The sequence below is a fragment of the Bufo bufo genome, chromosome 2 (genome assembly GCF_905171765.1).
Source record: "Bufo bufo chromosome 2, aBufBuf1.1, whole genome shotgun sequence".
Lineage (NCBI taxonomy): Eukaryota > Metazoa > Chordata > Amphibia > Anura > Bufonidae > Bufo > Bufo bufo.
The window spans coordinates 215,601,415-215,624,778 of record NC_053390.1 but is presented as its reverse complement, the minus strand read 5'-3'; the positions used below and the strand labels follow the sequence as shown (position 1 = coordinate 215,624,778).

The 23,364-nt window shown below is 44.0% G+C and overlaps 1 protein-coding gene across 1 annotated transcript; it reads right to left on the bottom strand.

The window, feature by feature from the left end:
* Positions 1 to 4,168: 4,168 nt before the first annotated feature.
* Positions 4,169 to 22,670, bottom strand: DENR (density regulated re-initiation and release factor). Its single transcript, XM_040416171.1, has 8 exons — positions 22,535 to 22,670; positions 19,950 to 20,065; positions 18,069 to 18,088; positions 15,854 to 15,938; positions 13,799 to 13,879; positions 10,669 to 10,785; positions 10,438 to 10,577; positions 4,169 to 4,426 (listed from the first exon to the last, which is right to left on the bottom strand). The coding sequence occupies exons 2-8, from the start codon at positions 20,053 to 20,055 to the stop codon at positions 4,382 to 4,384; spliced, it is 594 nt and encodes a 197-aa protein (XP_040272105.1). The 5' UTR covers positions 20,056 to 20,065; positions 22,535 to 22,670; the 3' UTR covers positions 4,169 to 4,381.
* Positions 22,671 to 23,364: the final 694 nt, after the last annotated feature.

Below are 23,364 nucleotides of genomic sequence, written 5' to 3'. Positions count from 1 at the left end.
ATTGTAGCGCCCTCTGCTGGCAGCTCGGCCAACTGCACGGAAATGATGTCAAGTATTGTTATGACCTTTCCTAGGCATATAGAGAATGAATGGTGTCTCTTGTGCACATTTCTCGGTGTTATGTTAGAAAAAGGTGCTTCCATATGATGTGTTTGTTCACTTTGTGCTGTTTTTGTTTTGTCAAACTGAAGAGGAAAGATGTAAAGCTTTTTATAATCCATTTAGGGTGCTGCCACGCTATGTATTTTGTGATGGTGGTTTTTTTTGGTCCTAAATAGTGGAGGCGATTTATAAAAACTGGTCTGTGTAGTAAAACTGGCTTAGTTGCCCATAGAAACCAATCAGATTCCACCTTCTATTTTCCAAAAGAGCTCTGAAAAATGAAATGTGGAATCTGATTGGTTGCTATGGGCAACTAAGCCAGTTCTACTTTACACCAGTTTTGATTTCAACACCTGATGTATTTAATGGGGTTTTATATAGAAAAGTAAGTATTCCTAAACCCCCTCCCCTCTGATGTCACTTCTTCTTTAGAGCAGTGTAGGAACAATATAATGGTAAAAGACACCAAGCAAACACAGCATTAAAAAACACCACACACATTGCAGGGCAAAGTAATGGATGTGCAGAAATGCCATGGGAGGGGTGGGCGGCGCACTGCTTGTGTAAAAAAGACACTTGTTTGTCCTGCCTTTAATATTTCCTATAGACTTCATAGGCTACTTTAAAATCCAGCATTCAATTCCGACACCGGAACTGCCCGCCGGATCCGGAAAACCGTGTGAAAACGGACTACATTTGAATCCTGATCAGGATTTTGATCACAATGAAAACATGCATTGGAAAAAACAGATCCGCCATTTATGGACTAACTTTTTTTCACATTTTTCGGGTTTAACATGCAAAAGCCGGATCCGGTTTGACTGAACACACAGCGCCGGATCCGGCGTTAATGCAAGTCAATGGGAAAAAGACCGGATCCGGTGTTCCGGATTTTTGGCCGGAGGTAAAAATACAACATGCTACGGTTTTCTGAAAAGCCTGATCAGTCAAAAAGACTGAACTGTAGACATCCCGATGCATCCTGAACGGATTACTCTCCATTCAGAATGTATTAGGATAAAACTGATCAGTTCTTTTCTGGATTTGAGCCCCTAGGACGGAACTCAGCGCCGGAAAAGAAAAACGCTGGTGTGAAAGTACCCTTAGCAACACCTGGAGCTAGCATTTTTTTTTTTTACCTAAAAAATGGCAGTAGAAAATCACCCAAAACAAAAAAAAAGTCTTAGGGTCCTTACACACATGGATTTGTCATTCGTGTTTTTTTACTAGTAAAAACCACCAGAATAACCGCGGGCATTTTTTGGACACCTGCGGTTTTTTTGGCATTTTCTGCACGCAGTGGGGGTCATTCTTAAAGCCGGTCTTTGATAGCCCCTGCACCTCCGGCAGTCTGTGCTCCTGGGGTGAAAACTACACTAGCCCACGACTGTTCTGTGAAGCATGGTCCTTGTGACAACCGCATTTCCAGGACCAACGGCAGCTTATCTTAGCCCAAGGATCAGCAATCTTCGGCACACCCGGCATGCAAACATGCTCAGCTGCTCTTCTAGCTCTCATATAAGGGCTCTTTCACACGAGCGTGTCCCTTGCGGGAATCACGCTCCGCATGAGAGAGGGATCGTGCGGTCTGGACTACAGAAGCACACGGCATTATCATAATTTATAATGCTGTGTGCCTCTGCGTGACCTTTCTGTAACAGAATCATACAGGCATAAAGCTGTCACTATGATTCTGTTACAGAAAGGTCAGGCAGAGGCACACAGCATTACCAATCATGATAATGCTGTGTGCTTCCTAAGTCCAGATGCATGATCCCTCTCTCACATGGAGCGTGATTCCTGCTAGGGAAACGCTCGTGTGAAAGAGCCCTAAAAGTGAATAGAGCATTCTGGGAGTTGCAGTTTGAGAGCAGCTGGAGTGCTGTAGGTTGCTGATTAGAGATGAGCGAACTTCTGTTTTAAGTTCGGCGTCTAAAGTTCAGCTTCCGGTTAGCGGAGGATCCCGATATGGATTCCGAATTCCGTTGTGGTCCGTGGTAGCGGACTCAATAATGGTCATTATTGATTCCGCTACCACGGACCACAACGGAATTCGGAATCCATATCGGGATCCTCCGCTAACCGGAAGCCGAACTTTAGACGCCGAACTTAAAACAGAAGTTCGCTCATCTCTATTGCTGATCCCTGTCTTAGCCAAACTCACTGCATCACAGTGCTGTGTGCTACGGTGAGTGCCTGCCTGACCACAGGTCTACTGTCCGGTACTAACATCTTTTCAGTATGGGACAGTAGACCTGAGCTGGAGTTCGGCTCACACAGGGGTGGACTAGCCATAGACTTCACAGGGAAATTTTTCGGTGGGCCGATGCCCAAGGGGCCAGCCTAAGCCCTTCTCACGGCCACCAGCAGGGTAAGGGTCCATTCACATATCCGTAGTTCTGGGTCCGCTTTGCAGAATGGGTGCGGACCCACTCATTTCAATGGGGCCGCAAAAGATGCTGACAGCACACAGTGTGCTGTTCGCATCCGTAGTTGCGTTCCGCAGCCCCGCAAATAAGAGAGCATGTCCTAGTCTTGTGTGCAATACCGGACAAGAATAGGCACTTCTAATGCAGAAAGCACACGCCCAGTATCCGGGTTTTGCGGATCGCAAAACATTTACACGTGTGAATGGACCTTTAATCTGATACTCTCAGCATTAAATAATGCTAGAAGCATCAGGTATCTTCTTGAATTCAACTGTATCATCGCCATCCTCAGGACTAAGATACAGTTGAACACTGCAGCAGGATTTTGTACTGCACTGTGGTATTAGGTTCTGCTGGGCCATATTTCTGGCCCCGCCTACTTCGGTTGGCCGCCGCCTATTACTATTGTCCTGCCTCCTGTCAATTTGAACCCACCTACAACATAGGGGAACTTTTTGTTTTTTTACAGGGCTACTTTAAGTTCCCAGCCGGCCCCTGAGCTCAGACAAGCCATGGTTAGTGTGGAAGCACATGAACCATGTTTCTGTAAGGAGACCATGCATTTTTTTTTTTTTATTTTTTTACTGCATTTTTTTTGCGCTGGAAAACTAGTGCGACCATACGTCCTCCATTTCCCAGACCTAAAAAAAAAAAAATTGTCTTTATAAATTACCAAAAATGTTTGGGATTATGAAGGGGGGACGGGTGCCACGACGCAGGCACTGTAATCTTCTACAATGCGAAAGCTCAAGGACCTGTAATAATATCAGTGTCATGTGATCAGGAGGGCCCAGAGCTCAGCAGTGGAGAGAAGTGGTAAGGACCTACCTGTGATGATATCACAGTCATGTGATCAGATCAGGTGGGGGCAGATTTCAGCAGTGGAGAAGTGGTGAGCCTCAGAAAGCTTGGAAGTTGTAGTCCACTCTACTTATACTCTATGAATTGTTCTCAGATATCCCATAACATGGACATGCTGGGCATTGTAGTCCTCTCCTCAAACCTCCTCCTTGTAATGTCCTCTGACACTGGCATACAGATTACAGTTTCCGTTCTGTGTGTTATAAAGTCAACCCACTTTCCTGGGTATGGTGTCCACCTTTTGGGGGTTATGACAGTGGTCACCCTATGGAAAACCCCTTTAAAATATCATGCTAGGGATACACAGCAATCACTGGCTGAAGTAGGTCATTGCTGTAGCCATTGATTGGTTGAGTCGCATTCCCGGCCATTGACTGCTCCAGAGCAAGAAGTGGTACCATTAGGATGGCAGCAATGGGAAATTGTCAATTGGGAAATTGTCAAATTCAAAAACTTGATGTATTACATACCTCCTTGTATTTGTGTTTCTACTCTACAGAAGGGGCGCACATTTCTTTTTATCTGCTCCACACTACAATATATAAATCATATAGAAAGGACTATCCATTAGCCTACATACACACAGTCTATACACTGCCTAGTCTGCCGTGCGCTGGATACATGTGTTTGATTGAGACTAGGCTACTAGCAAAAGTTTATGGTTTTCCGGTTTCTCTCCACAGACCAAAAACATCTGATAAAGATGTTCTATGTTAGAAAATAATACAGAGCAGCAGATCATGACCCAGGCCCTCGACAATGAAGAGGCAAGCTACTAATGACCAAAACCATTTTTATTACTCTAAACACATATCATGCGCTTGCATGAGCGAACTGGTTACTTTAAGTTTTGCATTTAATAATAAAACCAAAAAGTAGCATCTACAGTGGTGTAACAAGGTGGTGCAGCTTGACCGAGGACACACAAAGCTCTGAGAATCCTCTCACTTTGGCTATATAGTCTAGGACATTACAGGCACGATGTTATGTTACTTCTTCACCTCTCCGAGATCATCAATGCTGTCATCATCAACCTGTCAATGAGAGAGAGAGATTTACTGATGAGGTCCTTTTAGAAGGTCTTCTTGCCTCAAATGCTGACACAAAAAATAAAAGATTGCACATGTAATAAACTTTAGAGATGATAGATGGATTGTGAGATCAGCTCTCAGGGATCAATCACTGGTACAGGAAAAGGATTAGAAAACCTTGCAGAATTTTTTATTTTCTCTGTAAGGATATGTCCACCCTCACAACAATTTTTTTTATTGTCTAAATAGATTAGTATTTGGTCAGTGGGTTCCGACAACCAGGATCCCCACCAATCAGCTGTTTGAGAAGGCAGTGGTGCTCACAGTAGAGCTGTAAATGGGGCTCAGCTGCGCCAAGGCTATGTGACCAATGAACATGATGGCACATGGCCTAGGCTAAGTTATAAGAAGGCTGTGGTGCTACTGCAATTGCCAATGCCTTCTCAAACAGGTAATCTGCAGGGTCCCGGGTGTCAGACCCCAACCAATCAGTATAAAAGTCCCGGAAAGTCTCTTTAAAGAAGCACTCCCACAATTTTTTTTTTATTCTCTTACCCGAGAACGGACGGTACAGGATTTAAACTGTAGTGAAGGTAATCATCTTACCAGTGACTGTATTTGTGAGTTATAACCTCCCTTCTGATCATCATATGACCAGCACTGTGACTCTTTAAATAACACCTCACCTTATGTGTAGACAGGAAGTCAGTTTCTCTATGTATTCCTATCGGCATTCAATATCAGTCTCATAGGAATGAATAGAGAAGAAACTGACTTCCTGTCCCGTGTCAGTTGGAGGAGTGACACAGCTAAGGATTAGAAGGGAGGTTATAACTCACAAATACAGTCACTGGTAAGATTACCTTCACTACAGATTACATTATGTGCCTTTCTAACAGGTCGGAGGATATATTTTTGTTGGAGTGCTTCTTTAACCGCCTCCGGACCGCCTAACGCAGGATCTCGTTCCGGAGGCGGCAGCCCTGCGCACAGTCACACATATACGCGTCATCTCGCGAGACGCGAGATTTCCTGTGAACGCGCGCGCGCACGTTCACAGGATCGGAAGGTAAGCGAGTGGATCTCCAGCCTGCCAGCGGCGATCATTCGCTGGCAGGCTGGAGATGTGATTTTTTTAACCCCTAACAGGTATATTAGACGCTGTTTTGATAACAGCATCTAATATGCCTGCTACCTGGTCCTCTGGTGGTCCCTTTTGTTTGGATCGACCACCAGAGGACACAGGTAGCTCAGTAATATGTAGCACCAAACACCACTACACTACACCCCCCCCCCTGTCACTTATTAACCCCTTATTCACCCTAGATCACCCCTGATCACCCCATATAGACTCCCTGATCACCCCCCTGTCATTGATCACCCCCCTGTCATTGATCACCCCCTTGTAAGGCTCCATTCAGACGTCCATATGATTTTTACGGATCCACTGATACATGGATCGGATCCGCAAAACACATACGGACATCTGAATGGAGCCTCATAGGGGGGTGATCAATGACAGGGGGGTGATCACCCCATATAGACTCCCTGATCACCCCCCTGTAAGGCTCCATTCAGACTTTTTTGGCCCAATTTAGCGGAAATTTTTTATTTTTTTTCTTAAAGTCTCATATTCCACTAACTTATGTAAAAAAATTAAATCTCACATGAACTCCCCATACCCCTCACGGAATCCAAATGCGTAAATTTTTTTAGACATTTATATTCCAGACTTCTTCTCACGATTTAGGGCCCCTAGAATGCCAGGGCATACCACACGTGACCCCATTTTGGAAAGAAGACACCCCAAGGTATTCCGTGAGGGGCATATTGAGTCCATGAAAGATTGAAATTTTTGTCCCAAGTTAGCGGAAAAGGAGATTTTGAGGAAAAAAAAAAAATATCAATTTCTGCTAACTTGTGCCAAAAAAATAAAAAATTCTATGAACTCGCCATGCCCCTCATTGAATACCTTGGGGTGTCTTCTTTCCAAAATGGGGTCACATGTGGGGTATTTATACTGCCCTGGCATTTTAGGGGCCCTAAAGCGTGAGAAGAAGTCTGGGATCCAAATGTCTAAAAATGCCCTCCTAAAAGGAATTTGGGCCCCATTGCGCATCTAGGCTGCAAAAAAGTGTCACACATGTGGTTTCGCCGTACTCAGGAGAAGTTGGGCAATGTGTTTTGGGGTGTCATTTTACATATACCCATGATGGGTGAGATAAATATCTTGGTCAAATGCCAACTTTGTATAAAAAAAAAATGGGAAAAGTTGTCTTTTGCCGAGATATTTCTCTCACCCAGCATGGGTATATGTACAATGACACCCCAAAACACATTGCCCAACTTCTCCTGAGTACGGCGATACCACATGTGTGACACTTTTTTGCAGCCTAGGTGGGCAAAGGGGCCCACATTCCAAAGAGCACCTTTAGGATTTCACAGGTCATTTACCTACTTACCACACATTAGGGCCCCTAGAATGCCAGGGCAGTATAACTACCCCACAAGTGACCCCATTTTGGAAAGAAGACACCCCAAGGTATTCCGTGAGGGGCATGGCGAGTTCCTAGAATTTTTTATTTTTTGTCACAAGTTAGCGGAAAATTAGGATTTTTTTTTTTTTTTTCTTACAAAGTCTCATAATCCACTAACTTGTGACAAAAAATAAAAACTTCCATGAACTCACTATGCCCATCACGAAATATCTTGGGGTGTCTTCTTTCCAAAATGGGGTCACTTGTGGGGTAGTTATACTGCCCTGGCATTTTAGGGGCCCGAATGCGTGAGAAGTGGTTTGAAATCAAAATCTGTAAAAAATGGCCGGTGAAATCCAAAAGGTGCTCTTTGGAATGTGGGCCCCTTTGCCCACCTAGGCTGCAAAAAAGTGTCACACATGTGGTATCACCGTACTCAGGAGAAGTTGGGCAAAAGACAACTTTTCCAATTTTTTTATACAAAGTTGGCATTTGACCGAGATATTTATCTCAGCCAGCATTGGGTATATGTAAAATGACATCCCAAAACACATTGCCCAACTTCTCCTGAGTACGGCAATACCACATGTGTGACACTTTTTTGCAGCCTAAGTGGGCAAAGGGGCCCACATTCCAAAGAGCACCTTTCGGATTTCACCGGCCATTTTTTTACAGATTTCGATTTCAAACTACTTCGCACGCATTTGGGCCCCTAAAATGCCAGGGCAGTATAACTACCCCACAAGTGACCCCATTTTGGAAAGAAGACACCCCAAGGTATTTCGTGATGGGCATAGTGAGTTCATGGAAGTTTTTATTTTTTGTCACAAGTTAGTGGAATATGAGACTTTGTAAGAAAAAAAAAATAAAAAATAATCATCATTTTCCGCTAACTTGTGACATAAAATAAAAAGTTCTATGAACTCACTATGCCCATCAGCGAATACCTTAGGGTGTCTACTTTCTGAAATGGGGTCATTTGTGGGGTGTTTGTACTGTCTGGCCATTGTAGAACCTCAGGAAACATGACAGGTGCTCAGAAAGTCAGAGCTGCTTCAAAAAGCGGAAATTCACATTTTTGTACCATAGTTTGTAAACGCAATGGGCCAGATTTATCATGACTGACAGCTCACTCCACTTTCAGATATGGCTAAAGTCAGTTTTAGCCAAGTCAGATTTATGATCGGCCCTTTAAGACTGTAATAAATGTGGTTTGACGGTAGCAGTTTATCCGTCAGTAAGCAGCTTTACAAAAGTCGCACATCTTTACGAAAAAGTCGCACGTTTTTATGAAAAAGTCACATGTTCTATTAAAAAGTCTCATAAGATAAGCATGGTCCTCACTGGAGTGAAATTGCGACTTTTTTGCGACTTTTTAAATAGTCCCAATAGTAAATCTGTCTAGAGATTCATTTACATAAGAAAACACGCCCACTTTCAGAAAACTGGCGAGCATAGTGCAGAGCAAAAAAAAGTCGCAAATTTGTGCGCAGTTTTAGCGTTTGGGACTTTTTTGGGGACTTTTTCACTCCATTATTCTGACCTGAGCTAATGATAAATCTGGCCCTATAACATTTACCCAAACCATTTTTTTTTTTACCCAAACATTTTTTTTTTATCAAAGACATGTAGAACAATAAATTTAGAGAAAAATTTATATATGGATGTCGTTTTTTTTGCAAAATTTTACAACTGAAAGTGAAAAATGTCATTTTTTTGCAAAAAAATCGTTAAATTTCGATTAATAACAAAAAAAGTAAAAATGTCAGCAGCAATGAAATACCACCAAATGAAAGCTCTATTAGTGAGAAGAAAAAGGAGGTAAAATTCATTTGGGTGGTAAGTTGCATGACCGAGCAATAAACCGTGAAAGTAGTGTAGGTCAGAAGTGTAAAAGGTGGCCTGGTCTTTAAGGGTGTTTAAGCTAGGGGGGCTGAGGTGGTTAAAGGGTATCTACACCTTTGTGCACTACAAATCAATAAACCCATATCTAACAGTTATGCAGCACATAATAAAATTGCACTTATTTGTTTACTGGTATCAGCTTTGCTTCACATGCTAACAGAAATTCTCTGACATGATTTTTACTCAGTGCTATCATCTCCTGTGAGAATCTGCGGGCGTTCCTGTTGATTTCACATGCACCAGCACAAGCTCTGCTGTCCCACCCTCACATCCTGTTACACAGCACAGCTAGCAGCCACTTACATATAGGCTGCTGGAACTACCAAGTAACTTAGTAGTAAGATTTCATTCCAATCCACAACATGGTGAGTCTTACAGTGTGCTACAGCCTGTAATCAGCAGGTTTATTTCTCTCTTTCCATTCTGTAGAAAGTCCACTATTTGTAGACACAATAGATATTTCTGCTGATAACGTTAGTGCAGATATCTACAGTCAGAACCATGGCGTTATTAGCAGGATATAGATCTCATTACTGACAGCTCTCACATGGTCGCATCATGCTCTCTCTTCTGAATACAGTATTGTGTGCAGTCCGCACAGTGAGTGGTCACTTTTCCCACACAGATTAGTAGTGTGACGACACACAATGATGTGTACACATAGAAGTACACAGCAGGGGAGATTTATCAATACTGGTGTAAAGTTGAACTGGCTTACTTGCCCATAGCAACCAGACTCCTTACAATTTACAATGAATCTGTGATAGATGAAAGGTGGAATCTGATTGGTTGCTATGGGCAACTAAGCCAGTTCTACTTTACACCAGTTTGATAAATGAGATAATGAGAATCTAAGAATTCTGTTATGGATTCTGCTACCACGGACCATAAGGGTCCATTCACACGTTCACAACGGTTTTGCGGCCCGCAAATTGCGTAACTGCGAAACAGACACCAGCCATGTGCGTTCTGCATTTTGTGGACCGCTCATGGCCAGCACTATGATAGAAATGCCTATTCTTGTCCGTGGCTGCGGACAAGAATAGGACATGCTCCAATTTTTTTGCAGGGCAGCGCAACGGCAATTGAAAATGGGTCCACACCCCCTTCCGCAAAATTGGGATGCGGACGTGTGAATGGACCCTTAGTTATGGTCCGTGGTACCCGAATCCATAACTGAATTCTTACATAACCCGAACCTGATACTCCAAACTTGAAAGACAAGTTCGCTCATCCCTAGTTGCGACCACAGGGGTGAAAAGTGTTTTTCTTTTCACTCATTTTTTGTGAGTGCCGCCATGTTTTTTTTTTATTCTTACAGTATATTATCCTGGATTTGTTGTCGTATCTGGTAGAGGTAGTTGTGCATTGTGTGTGTGTAAAATAGAGATATATATATATATATATATATATATATATATATATATATATATATATATATTACTCTTTTTGTGAGGCAAGTTAACCAAAACAATTGAACTTTTTTTACGACGGTTTCTGTCATAGGGGGTCAAAATAAAGTTCTATATGCCTTTGGCAATAATATTCTTTGATCCAGAATTTTTAACATTTAGGTGGACTTTTCATCAGTAAATCACAATGAGAGGAGATTACATTTTCGGTACAGGTTACCTCTGGCCACTTTTCCTGGATTACATCAATAATATCATCTGTGAAGTCTCCCTGAATAATAATTTCATCTTCTCCTGTCACTGAGGCACCGCAGGAGAATTTCTGAGCAAAGAATCTTTGTGCTTCCTTGAGATCAATTTCTGCAAATACAAATGATCACGGTCAAATCGGTAAGACGTCCAAGAATCTGCATGAGACGCCGGATGCCAAACATGGGATTCTCTAACTCACCAAATGTCGCTAGCCCGCATACCCTTGTTACGTATTTCTTCTTTGCCCTGGGGATTTTGGCTATTGAAACCTTTTGAGGTACAGTCTTTTTCTTCTGTTTAATCTGACCTCTTCCTCCTGCAAAAGTACAAATCACTAAATCAAATGTATACAATAAGAATGTGACCTAAATCCATTCAATAGAATGGTGTGCCATTTTTATTACTTGTGATTATTCTTTGTATCAGTGTGTTTAATTACATTAGAAGGGGTGTTCCGGTAATAATTACAGCATATCAAGTGCCCGCGGCCTGCCCCCTGAAACAGAAGAATCATACTTACCTGCAACACGCCGCTCTGGTCCTCCACCACCAACCACGCTGTCTCCATCCAGCTGGCTATGGTCACAAGCACCACTCCAATGACTGGTTTCAGCGGTGACATGCTGCTAGTGCCCACATCACCGCTGAGGTCAGTAATTGGCTAAAGCCATGCCCATAGCCAGCCATATGTAAACAGTGCTAGGAGCAAGAGATGAGACCAACATGGAGGACCAGATCGGCATGTAGCAGGAAAGTAGGAATCTTCTATTTTAAGGGGCACTTAAATTTTTTTTATTTTAGCAGAAAATCCCTTTTAAAGTGGCCATACACCTTAGATCACTTTTGAGTAAACAGCTATCCCCCCCCCCCCCCCCCCAAAAAAAAAAAAGTCCCACACTGATATGTCTTCTTCAATGGAGAGGTGGGAATAAGCCATGTTGATCCTTCTACCCGCTCGCCCCGAACATCTGCCGGCCAGCTTAGTGCTAATGTTTATGGCCGCCTTTAGGGTATGTCTACATGGGACGTGGTTTGCAATAGAAAATATCAGTTTCAGACTTGCCACAGAATTTGGTTGCAGATTTGCAGTAGATTTTGCCCCACGCACTGCAACCTATGGAACATACTGAAATGCTGCGCATTACCAATCCGCACCACAGTTCATTTTCTGCACAATTTTCCACAGCTTGTGGCTGGGATTTCCATCCACTTTGCTGCTACTGTAAAGATCTTGGCAGAAAATCTAAAGCATAGGTGTCTTATGTGGACATACTCTTATGCTCCAATGATTGTCACCCAAGTAACATTCATTTTTGAATGTTCAAAATAGTTAATAAATTTTATGCAGAGTGGATAGCAAGTCATTGCCATGGTATGTGACATGCAGCGATGATCCCAGGAGGCTGCAGGGACCCCCAGAGCCGTGCTCAATTTGGAAAGTATAAATAGTTTTTTTTTTTTTTAACGATTTCCTACCACCCTAAAATACATTTTAGAAGCAAGACAACGCTTTAAAGTGTGGCTTTATAAGATTAGCCTACATGTAACCTGATTACTGGACATAAGGTGCAGAAACATCTCAACTAACCCCTATGAAAAATCATTTCCAATTGCCAGTGTTATAAGTACTCATGGTGCAGAACAGGGATGCTCAATCTGCGGCCTTCCAGCTGTTGCAAAACTAAAATTACCAACATGCCCTAATAGCTGTAGGCATGTAACAGCTGGAGGGCCGCCGGGTGCGCATGCCTGGTGTAGAACTATGGGTGCCATCACGCACAGTAAGGCTACTTTCACACCTGCGGCTCCGTCTTGTATCTGCACAGACGGATCCGCACTGATAATGCAAACGCTTGTGTCCGTTCAGAACGGATCCGTTTGCATTATTCTCAACCAAAAAAAAAAAAGTCCAAGTCAAAACGGATCCGTCCTGACCTACATTGAAAGACAATGGGGGACGGATCCGTTTTCAATTGCACCATATTGTGTCAGTGAAAATGGACCCATGCCAATTGACTTACATTGTAAGTCAGGATGGATCCGTTTGGCTCTGCATAGTCAGGCAGACACCAAAATGCTGCAAGCAGCGTTTTGGTGTCCGCCTCAAAAGTGGAACGGAGACCAAATACAACCAAACGGATGCATTCTGAACGGATCCTTATCCATTCAGAATGAATTGGGACCAAACTTTGTGAGAGCCCTGAAACAGATCTCACAAGCGGACCCAGAAACGCCAGTGTGAAAGTAGCCTCATCTGGACATTTTTAGGGTGGAGAGAGAACTTAGTCACTCCCCTGATAACTTCTGCACAGTACACTATAGCACACACACAGAGTGCCCACCAGAATGCTAAAACTTCACTACTGGAGGCTCATCATCTAACAAAACCTTTGCTGTATAAAACAATAAATCAGACATCATTGCAATCTAATATCAATATGCTTGCATCAAGCGAGTAAGACTGCAGGGCCTAGATGTCTCAGAGGCTCTTCTGTGACTAACACAAGTTGTGGGTCTTTCCTGTTTTACATTATTAGGCCTCATGCACACGGCCGTGTTCCGCAGCAGAGAGCGGTCCATGGTAACCCGGCCGGGGTCCATGCCGCCGCTGCTGTACAGTGATACACTGGTATTGATCATACCAGTGTATCACTGTACAGCAGCGGCGGCATGAAGCGCACGGCGTCATAGCAACCAATGACGCCGTGCGCTCCTGCTGTCAGCAGGAATCCCGGCCGGGTTACCACGGACCACTCTCGGCCGCGGAACACGGCCGTGTGCATGAGGCCTTACTGGACAGATATATCTGAGGGTTTTTTTGTCAGCCATGCTGGGTATTCCACTTCTGGAAGTAACCGCCAGATAGGCAAAACCCAGGGTCAGGTGTGAAGATTTAGCGTCCTGTGATTTTATTTGACAAGCTTACGGACTCCCTTGGGAGTATATAGAATAAAGACTACTTCACTTGATCGTTGCTGGATGTTCTGCTCTACGTTTCTATTCTCCATTTACCTTTTAAAGTGGAACTAGGAGTGTCAGATCTATCTGCACCACTGTGTAGTGGATGAGATGTGGACATCCAAGACCAAGTATTAAAGTAAAGCGCACCTAGAGACACTGGTGGGACATATTCTTAATATATTGTCATAAAGGTGGTGAGTAAGGCCCTGTGCACACTTAGACTATTTCCCAGCATAGAAGGCTTAAGAGCTTTTTCACTTGGATGATTCCAAGGGCGTGGTGTGTATAATTCCAAGTATTTTGACTTGATTTTTTTAACCGATGACAAAGAAAACATAGTTTTCCCAAATTAAAAATGTTTGCTATACCTCTTTTTTGTTTTTTCTTCTCCTCCTCTTCACCAATTGGACCTGACCCCTCACCAGAAATTTCCTGTTGAGGGGAGCTTCCTTTAAAAAAGAAATGACTATAATAAGTAACACGGACTTACAGTATATAAAAACTATAAAGTCACAGAGAAAAAGAGGTACAGACTTTCACTTTTTTCACATATTGTATATATGTTGAGGCCTGTACTACAATAAAATTCTAGTTTTCCACCATCATTCTGCACTCAATACATCATGATGACAATTATGAGGTACGTTAAATTATTGAAAAGGAAAAACTAAAATCTTGCATTGACATAAGTATTCAGACCCTTTATTCAGCACTTGAAGCACATTTGGCAGCGATTACAGCCTCCGAGGGAATGATTCCACAAGGTTTGCACATCTGGATTTTGGGATTTTCTACCATTCTTCTCTGTAGATCCTCAAGCTTTGTCAAGTCGGATGGGGACAGTCAGTCATTTTCAGAGATGTTTAAGTTCAAATCAGGGCACTGACTGGGCAACTCAGACATTCAGAGTTCTCCCTAAGTCACTCCTTTGTTATCCAGGCTGTGTGCGCTTGTGATATAGTAGGAATATTTTAAACATAATTAAATCTTGGATATACCTGGGTTGCAATATTTGGACAAAAGCTAGATGGGACGTCAAGTATCTAGACAAGGAATTCCTCTGTTTTGATTTCCCTGCGCTGGAGTATCCTAATTGCGTCCAGATGCATATTGTCATATTCCTATTGGCTCATTTGTATTTTAGGTTGTAAGGGTGAAACCCAGGGCTTGGCTAATAAAGAGAGAGTCTTCCGCTGTTTGGATTTGGAAGAGATGGAGGAAGACTCAAACACCATCATGAGTCATGTTTTCGCCTTTTACCTCTAGACAATTTTAATATCTGGAGTATTGCAGACAACCTGGTTAGATCCCTTGTTTACGGATCATACATAAATTCTGCCACGACATTTGTTGGAAGGTGAACCTTCGGCCCCAGTCGGAGGTCCAGAGCAGTCTGGATCAAGTTTTCATTAAGAAACATGGGTGGCAGGGGGGCTCAGAGGTTAGCACTGGTGCCTAGCAGCGCTAGGGTCCTAGGTTCAAATCCGACCAAGGGCAACATCTGGGGACCTTAGATTGTGAGCCTCATTGGGGACAGTAGGATGCTAATGTCTGTAAAGCGCTGCAGAATATAGTAGCGCTATATAAGTGCATAAAATTGCTCCATTCAGCTTACCCTCAACCCTGACCACTCTCCCTGTCCCAGCAGCTGAAAAAAAACTAAAAGTGGCTCCATGTTGTAGGTGGGTCCAAATGGGGCAACACCAGAAGGCAGGGCCAATATATGTAGGCAAAGAGTTCGGGTGTGGGCAGTTACTTAGGCTGGAAGAGGCGTGCTTGGGCTCTAAAGGAAGGCGGGCTGGGCACTGTACTGGGGAGTTACTGGGCTCCAAATCAGGATAATAATGCCCCTCTGGGCATCTTGGACACTTATTTGCATAACATAAAAGTGGATTTTATCGCTAATGAAACCAAAAATTAAGACTACAGCAAAAAAAATAAGGTATTTTATTGTACATGGCAGTAGTAACACTTTAATATGCTCAAACCAGGTGACAGATTCCCTTTAAGTCTGTGCAAAATTTTAGCTTTCCTTTTAAATAAATTTGCAAAAAAAAAAAAATATCTAAAATTCTGTTTTCTCTTAATGGAGTGCTAAGTGCAGATTGTTGGGGGGAAACTTGATTTATATTAGCACAAGACCATAAGATAACAAAATATGAAAAAAGTGATAGGGTCCAATGATTTTCCGAATGCATTGTAAGCCAGCCAAAGACAACTGCAGTATATGCGAGTACAACCAGGATCCTCTGTCTGCTATTTTGCAAAGCAAGGCAGCAAAACAGTGAGTAAAGGAGTATATAAAAGAATAGCACAGTACACATAAGGCAAAACAGTTTCCAACATCATTCTTTAGCTTCTCTAAGAGACCGATGGAGAAATAAATGGCATAAGATTGGGAAAAATAAGCACATTTCACTTACCTAATGTAAGTTTAGCAAATTCGTTTGGGAAATTCTTCTCTAGCCATTGCCTGCACTTTGGCACATCAGGCATGTATTCACAGTACTGAAACAAAATACCGAAGTGTGAGTGAGAGGTAGCGAGGATAGACTCTATCTAATGGTACAGCATATCCCTAATGGCACGTCACCATTTTTGAGTTACTATATATATATATATTATATATATATATATATATATATATATATATATATACACACCGTATTTTTTGGGAATGTTCAATTGATCATTTTTAAAGTGGTTGTCCTATCAGAACAAACTCTTTCATTATTTCCCATTTTTTGTTAGCCATAACTTTTTAAATTGTCTGTTCATATAGCCATATGAGGGCTTATTTTTTGTCAGGATAAGTTGTATTTTTTTTTTTTTAAGGGCATCATTTAATTTACCACGTCGGTTTTACTGGAAAATGGGGGGAAAAAAATTATTTGTCAATTATTTGTGGGGTTAATTTGAAAAATAAACACGATTCTGACAACTTTTTTATATTTCCGCCCATAGAGCTGTATGAGGGCTTGTTTTTTGAGGGACGAACTGTAGTTTTTATTAGAAAGCATTAAGAAAATTGCTTTACGGCAGCCTAATGGGCCATAGACACAATGGTCAGGGGGGGGACCTCATTGACTTCTACGAGAGAGTTTTCTAGGCATGATCTGTGACTTTACAGGGGTCATTGTATGAGGAAAGAATAGGTAAAATTTGACAATCACCTATTGTGAATGGAGGATCCTGGCAGGATTAGAATGAGAACTGCAGTAACTGTACAGACCAAGAAGTGATGCCTATTATTAGACTTAGGGCTCTTTCACACCTGCGTTATTGTCTTCCGGCATAGAGTTCCGTCGTCGGGGCTCTATGCCGGAAGAATCCTGATCAGGATTATCCTAATGCATTCTGAATGGAGAGAAATCCGTTCAGGATGCATCAGGATGTCTTCAGTTCCGGTACGGAACGTTTGTTGGCCGGAGAAAATACCGCAGCATGCTGCGCTTTTTGCTCCGGCCAAAAATCCGGAACACTTGCCGCAAGGCCGGATCCGGAATTAATGCCCATTGGAAGGCATTGATCCGGATCCGGCCTTAAGCTAAACGTCGTTTCGGCGCATTGCCGGAGCCGACATTTAGCTTTTTCAGAGTGGTTACCATGGCTGCCGGGACGCTAAAGTCCTGACAGCCATGGTAAGTGTAGCGGGGAGCGGGGGAGCAGCATACTTACCGTCCGTGCGGCTCCCCGGGCGCTCCAGAGTGACGTCAGGGCGCCCCAAGCGCATGGATCACGTGATCGCATGGATCACGTCATCCATGCGCATGGGGCGCTCTGACATCACTCTGGAGCGCCCCGGGAGCCGCACGGACTGTAAGTATACTGCTCCCCCGCTCCCCGCTCCTACTATGGCAACCAGGACTTTAATAGCGTCCTGGGTGCCATAGTAACACTGAAAGCATTTGGAAGACGGTTCCGTCTTCAAATGCTTTCAGTACACTTGCGTTTTTCCGGATCCGGAGTGTAATTCCGGCAAGTGGAGTACACGCCGGATCCGGACAACGCAAGTGTGAAAGAGGCCTTAGTGGCCAATGCGAAGACAGCCTTTATGGTTATTATTTAAATATATATTGACATAGAAAATGAAACATATAAATGTGATTTAAACAATAGGTCATTTTCTGAGGACATTCCCCTTAGGCTGAGTTCACACGAACGTGTGTGACCCGTGCCTGTGCAGCGGCCCGCAAATTGCGGGCCGCAATGCACGATCGCCGGCCGTAGGTCAGCCGCATCGGATCGCAGACCCATTCACTTTAATGGGTCCGCGGTCCGCCCGTTCTGCAAAAAGATAGGACATGTTCTATCTTTTTGAGGAACGGAAGTACGGGACGCAACCCGACGGAAACACTCCGTAGTGCTTCCGAGGGGTCCCGTTCCGTGCGGCCGTTCCGCTATTCCGGATTTGCGAACCCATTAAAGTTTATGGGTCCGCATCCGTGATGCGGAATGCACACGGAACTGTGGCCGTGTATTGCGGGCCGCAAAACGGCCACGGATCACACACGTTCGTGTGAACTAGGCCTTAAGGGGTTAATAAAATAAAAAAAATAGGACCAAAAATAACAAGAAAAGCAGTCACCCTACATCTCCATGATAACTGCATTGTTTTATGAATGAAACAAATCTTACCTCTGTTGGCAGTGAACACACTGTAGGGGGGCAAGAATTTACAGTGTTAGTATATGACGCCATTACACTTGTAGAACAAAGAACACATAATTAACAAAAAGCCATGGATAATATAGTAACATTTCTACGGGAGGTACACTATAGGAGAACAAGCAGAAACTAGCGCAAAAGTAGCAGCAGATATATGGCCATACTGGTCAGATTTGATCACCAGTGGTAATGGATAGTACTCAGTCAATATTACAAAGTTGTTTAAAGAGGTTGTCTGAGGTAATTGAAGTGTGCCCCATGAGAGGAAGGGCTCATGCACGCAACTGGACTTGTGGGACATTCGCAGATCCATTGAGTATTAACGGGTTCATGGTCTTCATTTTGCAGACCTATTCCATCTTTCTGCGGAATGGACATATGTGGAAAGCACACTGATGATCCGTGTGCTTCCCACATCCATATGTCTGTTCCGCAAAAAGATGGAACATGTCCTATGCTTGGCCGCAAAAAGTGGACCACAGACCCATTGAAGTCAATGGATCCACGTAAAAAAACTGCAAAATACATATTGTCATGTGCATGATGCCTAAATGTCATTGCATAATCCTCCTATACTCACCTGTTTCTTCCCGTCGCAGCTCCGGTCCTCATCCCAGTGTTTGTACACAAGACTACAGCCGTGATGCAGAGGTACATGGCACATGACCGTCGAAGCCCATCACCGACCTCAGTAGTTTCGTGCCACATACCTCGGAGGCCGATGACTGGAAGCAGCAGTCATGTTGCCTATACTTCTATGTCACCACTGCAGCCTTGCAAATAAGGTGAAGGAAGGTGACCTGAGCGGCAGCACCAGTAACGGTGGGGAAAAAACAGGCGAGTATAGGATGATTTTATTACATTTACTAGCATGGAACACATTTTCTATTAAAGGGCATCTGTCAGCAGATTTGTAGCTATAAAAGTGGCTGACCTGTTACATGTGCGCTTGGCAGCTGAAGACATCCATGTTGGTCCCATGTTCATATGTGCCTGCATTGCTGAGAAATATGATGTTTTAATATATGCAAATGAGCCTCTAGGAGCAACGGGGGCATTGCCTTTACACCCAGAGGCTCTGCTCTCTCTGCAACTGCCACGCCCTCTGCACTTTGACAGCGCCCGGCAGTGTAAACATCATCAAGCCTGGTCCTGTCAATCAAAGTGCAGAGGGCGCAGCAGTTGCAGAGAGAGCAGAGCCTCTAGGAGTAATGGCAACGCCCCCGTTGCTCCTAGAGGCTCATTCGCATATATGAAAACAATCATTTCCCCCAGAAATGCAGCAACATATGAACATGGGACCAACTCAGATGCCTTCAGCTGCCAAGTGCACATGTAACAGGTCAGACAGTCTCGTGGGTACAAATCTGCTACAGATGTCCTTTAACACAAAACCAATACTGCAATTATAAATGTATCCACCAACTATATATTTGTGTAGGCTAATATTGGGAAAAGCAAGATTACAACTGATTTTACATTCTTCTTCTATAGAAACAATATGGTCACATTTACTCAGCACATATTTGGGGTGTTTTCATAGGGTTTTTCTTTTGGCATGCATTTTATTATTTTTTTTATTTTCTTTAAAGCAAAAATTAGGAATGTATCCTAAACAGAAGCAAAAGCCTACAGTATATGCACCAAATCTGCACGGCATGCCCCAAGATGCTGATAGTCAAGGCAACCAAACAGCGACAAATTTCAGCAGCAGTGAATGGCAAATCACAGAAGTTTATTCTACATGCTATTATAGATGTAAATCCCAATTTACACACTTCAAATGTTTAACATCATTACCTTTATGTCTTATTACACTTTCTAAACTAAAAGCTAGAAATAAATACTTGCCTCCGCAGTAAAGTACTTTGAGTGGATAATCGCCATCCACTTTGGGAATTCGTACTTCTTTACAATCTTGGACTGGCTCTGAATTTTCAGTTGCTGTACTAGCCATCTCCAAGACCCTGGAAATAGATGTCAGGATTAGGGCCCATGCACACGACTGTATGAATAGGTTCTCAATTTTGCGGAACAGGTGCAGACCCATTGATTTTAATGGGGCCGCAAAAGATGTGGACAGCACACCTTGCGTCGCTCCGTTCCGTGGCCCAGCCAAAAAAGAGAGCGTGTCCTAGTCTCGTCCACAATTGCGGACAAGAATAGGTATTTCTATAATGGGCCGCCCGTTCTGTAAATTGCGGAACGCACACGGGCGGCATCCGTGTTTTGCGCAAAAACAGTGTGGTCGTCTGAATGAGCCCTTACAATGTTAAATTTGTGTTCACACAGAGCAATAGTGTGTGGAGGGATATTCATATAAAATACAGATAAGGGCTCATTCAGATGGCCGTATGCTGTCCGCAAAAATGCGGATCCGTTTTTTTGCGGACAGTTCAGCATGTCCGCAAAAAACGGATTGCATTCAGTTTTTTTGCTGATCCATAGACTTCAATAGGGCCATGTCCTGATTTTCACAGACAAGTATAGGACATGTTTCATTTGTTTTGATGAGCCGCGCAATCGAAGAAAAGAATACAACTCTATCCCCATCACAAACAGCATGGGTTTACCCCAAGGACTGAGGATTGGAGCCATTATTGTGTTTCCAATGACTGCCCCATTTACAAGTGCCAGTGAATATCCCACGAAAGAGTGGAGCGAGAGAACCTTTCACATGGCACATAATACAGTTTTTTGTGGGAGCACATTGAGGAATGTGCTATAGACAATCGGTAAAAAAAATATGGGTAAAAAATAAAAATATCAGTAAGGATCATTCATCCCCACACAGAGAGTGCGCCAGAAGCTGGGGTAAATGATGAATGAAATGTATGCCAGCTACGAACTGGCACAGATTTCAGTCTGGGACATGGGCTGCTGGGGAGGAGGCATTTAGTTTATGACGAGGATTGCACCGTGTCATAAATTAAGTGCCTCCTCTGGCGCTGCAGCTTCATCACGACCAACACAGCACACGCCGGTCTTGATAAATCAGGGCTAGTGTTAAGCGAACTTGTGTTTTAAGATTGGCGTACAGGTTGGGGTTATTGGAGAAGCCCGCTATGGATTCCACTACCACGGACCATAACGGCATGCGCCACGGAAGCCTATAAGAGTCATTCTGTATTGCATTCCGTCATAATAGAAGTCTATGGCCAGCACAGACTTCTATTATGACGGAATGCCTCTTAAAGGCTTCCGTGGTGCATGTCGTCAAAGAATTCCGTTATGGTCCGTTGTAGCGGAATCCATAGCGGGCTTCTCCAATAACCCCAACCTGTACGCCAATCGGAAAACAAACACTAATCAGGGCCGTAGTGTTTCACTGGTGGCAAGCATAGGAAGCCTTGGATTCATGACTGCCCATAGATGATGGACATTGCTATACTGTCTATAGGGAGAAAGCTGACAATCAGCAGCAGGGGACACATCAGTTGGGGTCAGGGGAGCCGTGGTCAGCCTGACACACGTGAATCAGCCCTTATGCCTCCACAGAGGTATGTTGGAGATGGAGTGGATTCTGGCATGCATGGAGAGGAGAAATAGAATTTGTAATCCGTCAATGTCCTCACTTGCTGCCGATTGCAGTTATGATAGAATAGGGGCCAATTCCAAATTTTGATATGGGCCCCAGTTAGTCGTCACACCCTTGCTATCAGCCCTTCCCCCATGCCCGGATCAGCCTAGCCCCAGCCTGCCAGACATCTTAAAATAAGACATGCCTGTGCAGCACGGCTGCCCGCATCCCTGGTATTTTGTTGCCGGAATCCACTAACATTTATTTAAAAGACAAGATCAGATTTTTGGGGCAGTAAAGGCCGTGTCTTGTACAGGGAATTCAATGGCTTCCGATCAGTGGCCTGGACCTGCACATTTATGGGATTAAATGAGATTTTATCCAAAATATCAATATAACAATACCAGGATCAGGATAAAGGGTCTGATTAGCAAACCAGTGCCCACAGCTGGCAAACCTACCAACAGGTCACTGTCTGTGACACATGTGCCCGTAATCAGTGGTGCTATCTGGCAATCTTATGCCCATCAGAAGGCCTGGTACAGCACTTCACCCACAAGAGACAAAGACTTGCTGGAGCTGAGCAGGTTGTCACTGGAGCGGGGCGTGGGCAGTAATATCTGGTACCCAGCCCAGCTGTATAGGACCCTGTATATGGAGGGGGCGCCTGTCAGGGATGGCTGGGAGCTTTAGTGCTCCAACAGATGGCGGACATATGTCAGGATACAGGTCTCTTGTGGATGCAGTGCTCTGCCAGGCCTTCTAATGGGCCTGGGATCCACAGAGGCTAATGCCAGGTGCTGAGTGTGGCCCTGACGTCGACCGTCGGGCCCTAAGATGCCCGAGACTCTTTCTGTAGCCTGTATATTAGTGGCAGGCATCACGGCCCGCTCGCCCCCCGCTCAGCGTCCATTACCCGAGCAGCCGTGCTCTGTGCTCCGGGGATCCCTTTCACATGCAGATCACAGCCCGGTCCCCACGCCGGGGAAGCTGTCCAATGCTGCTTCTCCCTGCGCTGCCTCCACTTCCGGCCCCGTGACCTGAGCCCTCCCCCAAGCAGATAGTGCACTTCCGGCACGTCGCGGGCGCCATATTAGTACACCCAAGTCCCCGTAGCTTTTATAGTATGTGGGGAATAGACTACATATACTATGTCTCTGATCCCCCCAAGTGTGTCCTGTAGCTCGGTATACTGCTGTATTGCAGAAGTTGTACATGGAAATGCAATAGGAAAGCAGTGACCAGCTCATAGGACAGACATTGCATTTTAAAGGGGTTTTACCATCACATACAATGGGGGCATATAGCTAGGATATCGCGTTTTTCACTTGTATGGGAGCAGCACTTGGTGGCTGGAGGGTCCGTCAGCCACAGCTCTCCCTGCTCCATTCTCCTTGTAGGTGCGGGTCCCCAGAGGTCATGGATCTGCAAAAACGGGATCCGTTACAATAATACAACCGCATGCATCCGTCATGAACTGAGCCCTTTGTATTATCTGTAACATAGCCAAGACTGATCTGTCATGAACTCTATTGAAAGTCAATGGGAGACGGATCCGTTTTCTATGGTGTCAGAGAAAACAGATCCTTCCCCATTGACTTACATTGTGTGTCAGGACGGATCTGTTTGGCTCAGTTTCGTCGAGCGGACAGCAAAACGCTGCAGGCAGCATTTTGGTGTCCCCTCCAGGACGGAAAGGAGGCAAACTGATGCATTCTGAGCGGATCCTTTTCCATTCAGAATGCA

Coding starts and splice junctions, on each gene's coding strand:
- DENR (XM_040416171.1), bottom strand. CDS start 20,055: ATGGCTAGTACAGCAACTGAAAATTCAGAGCCAGTCCAAGATTGTAAA. Junction 10,786..13,798: donor GAAGAAAAAACAAAAAAGAG/GTATAGCAAACA, acceptor GTACTTTTGCAG/GAGGAAGAGGTCAGATTAAA. Junction 4,427..10,437: donor TCCAGGAAAAGTGGCCAGAG/GTAACCTGTACC, acceptor TCTCATTGACAG/GTTGATGATGACAGCATTGA.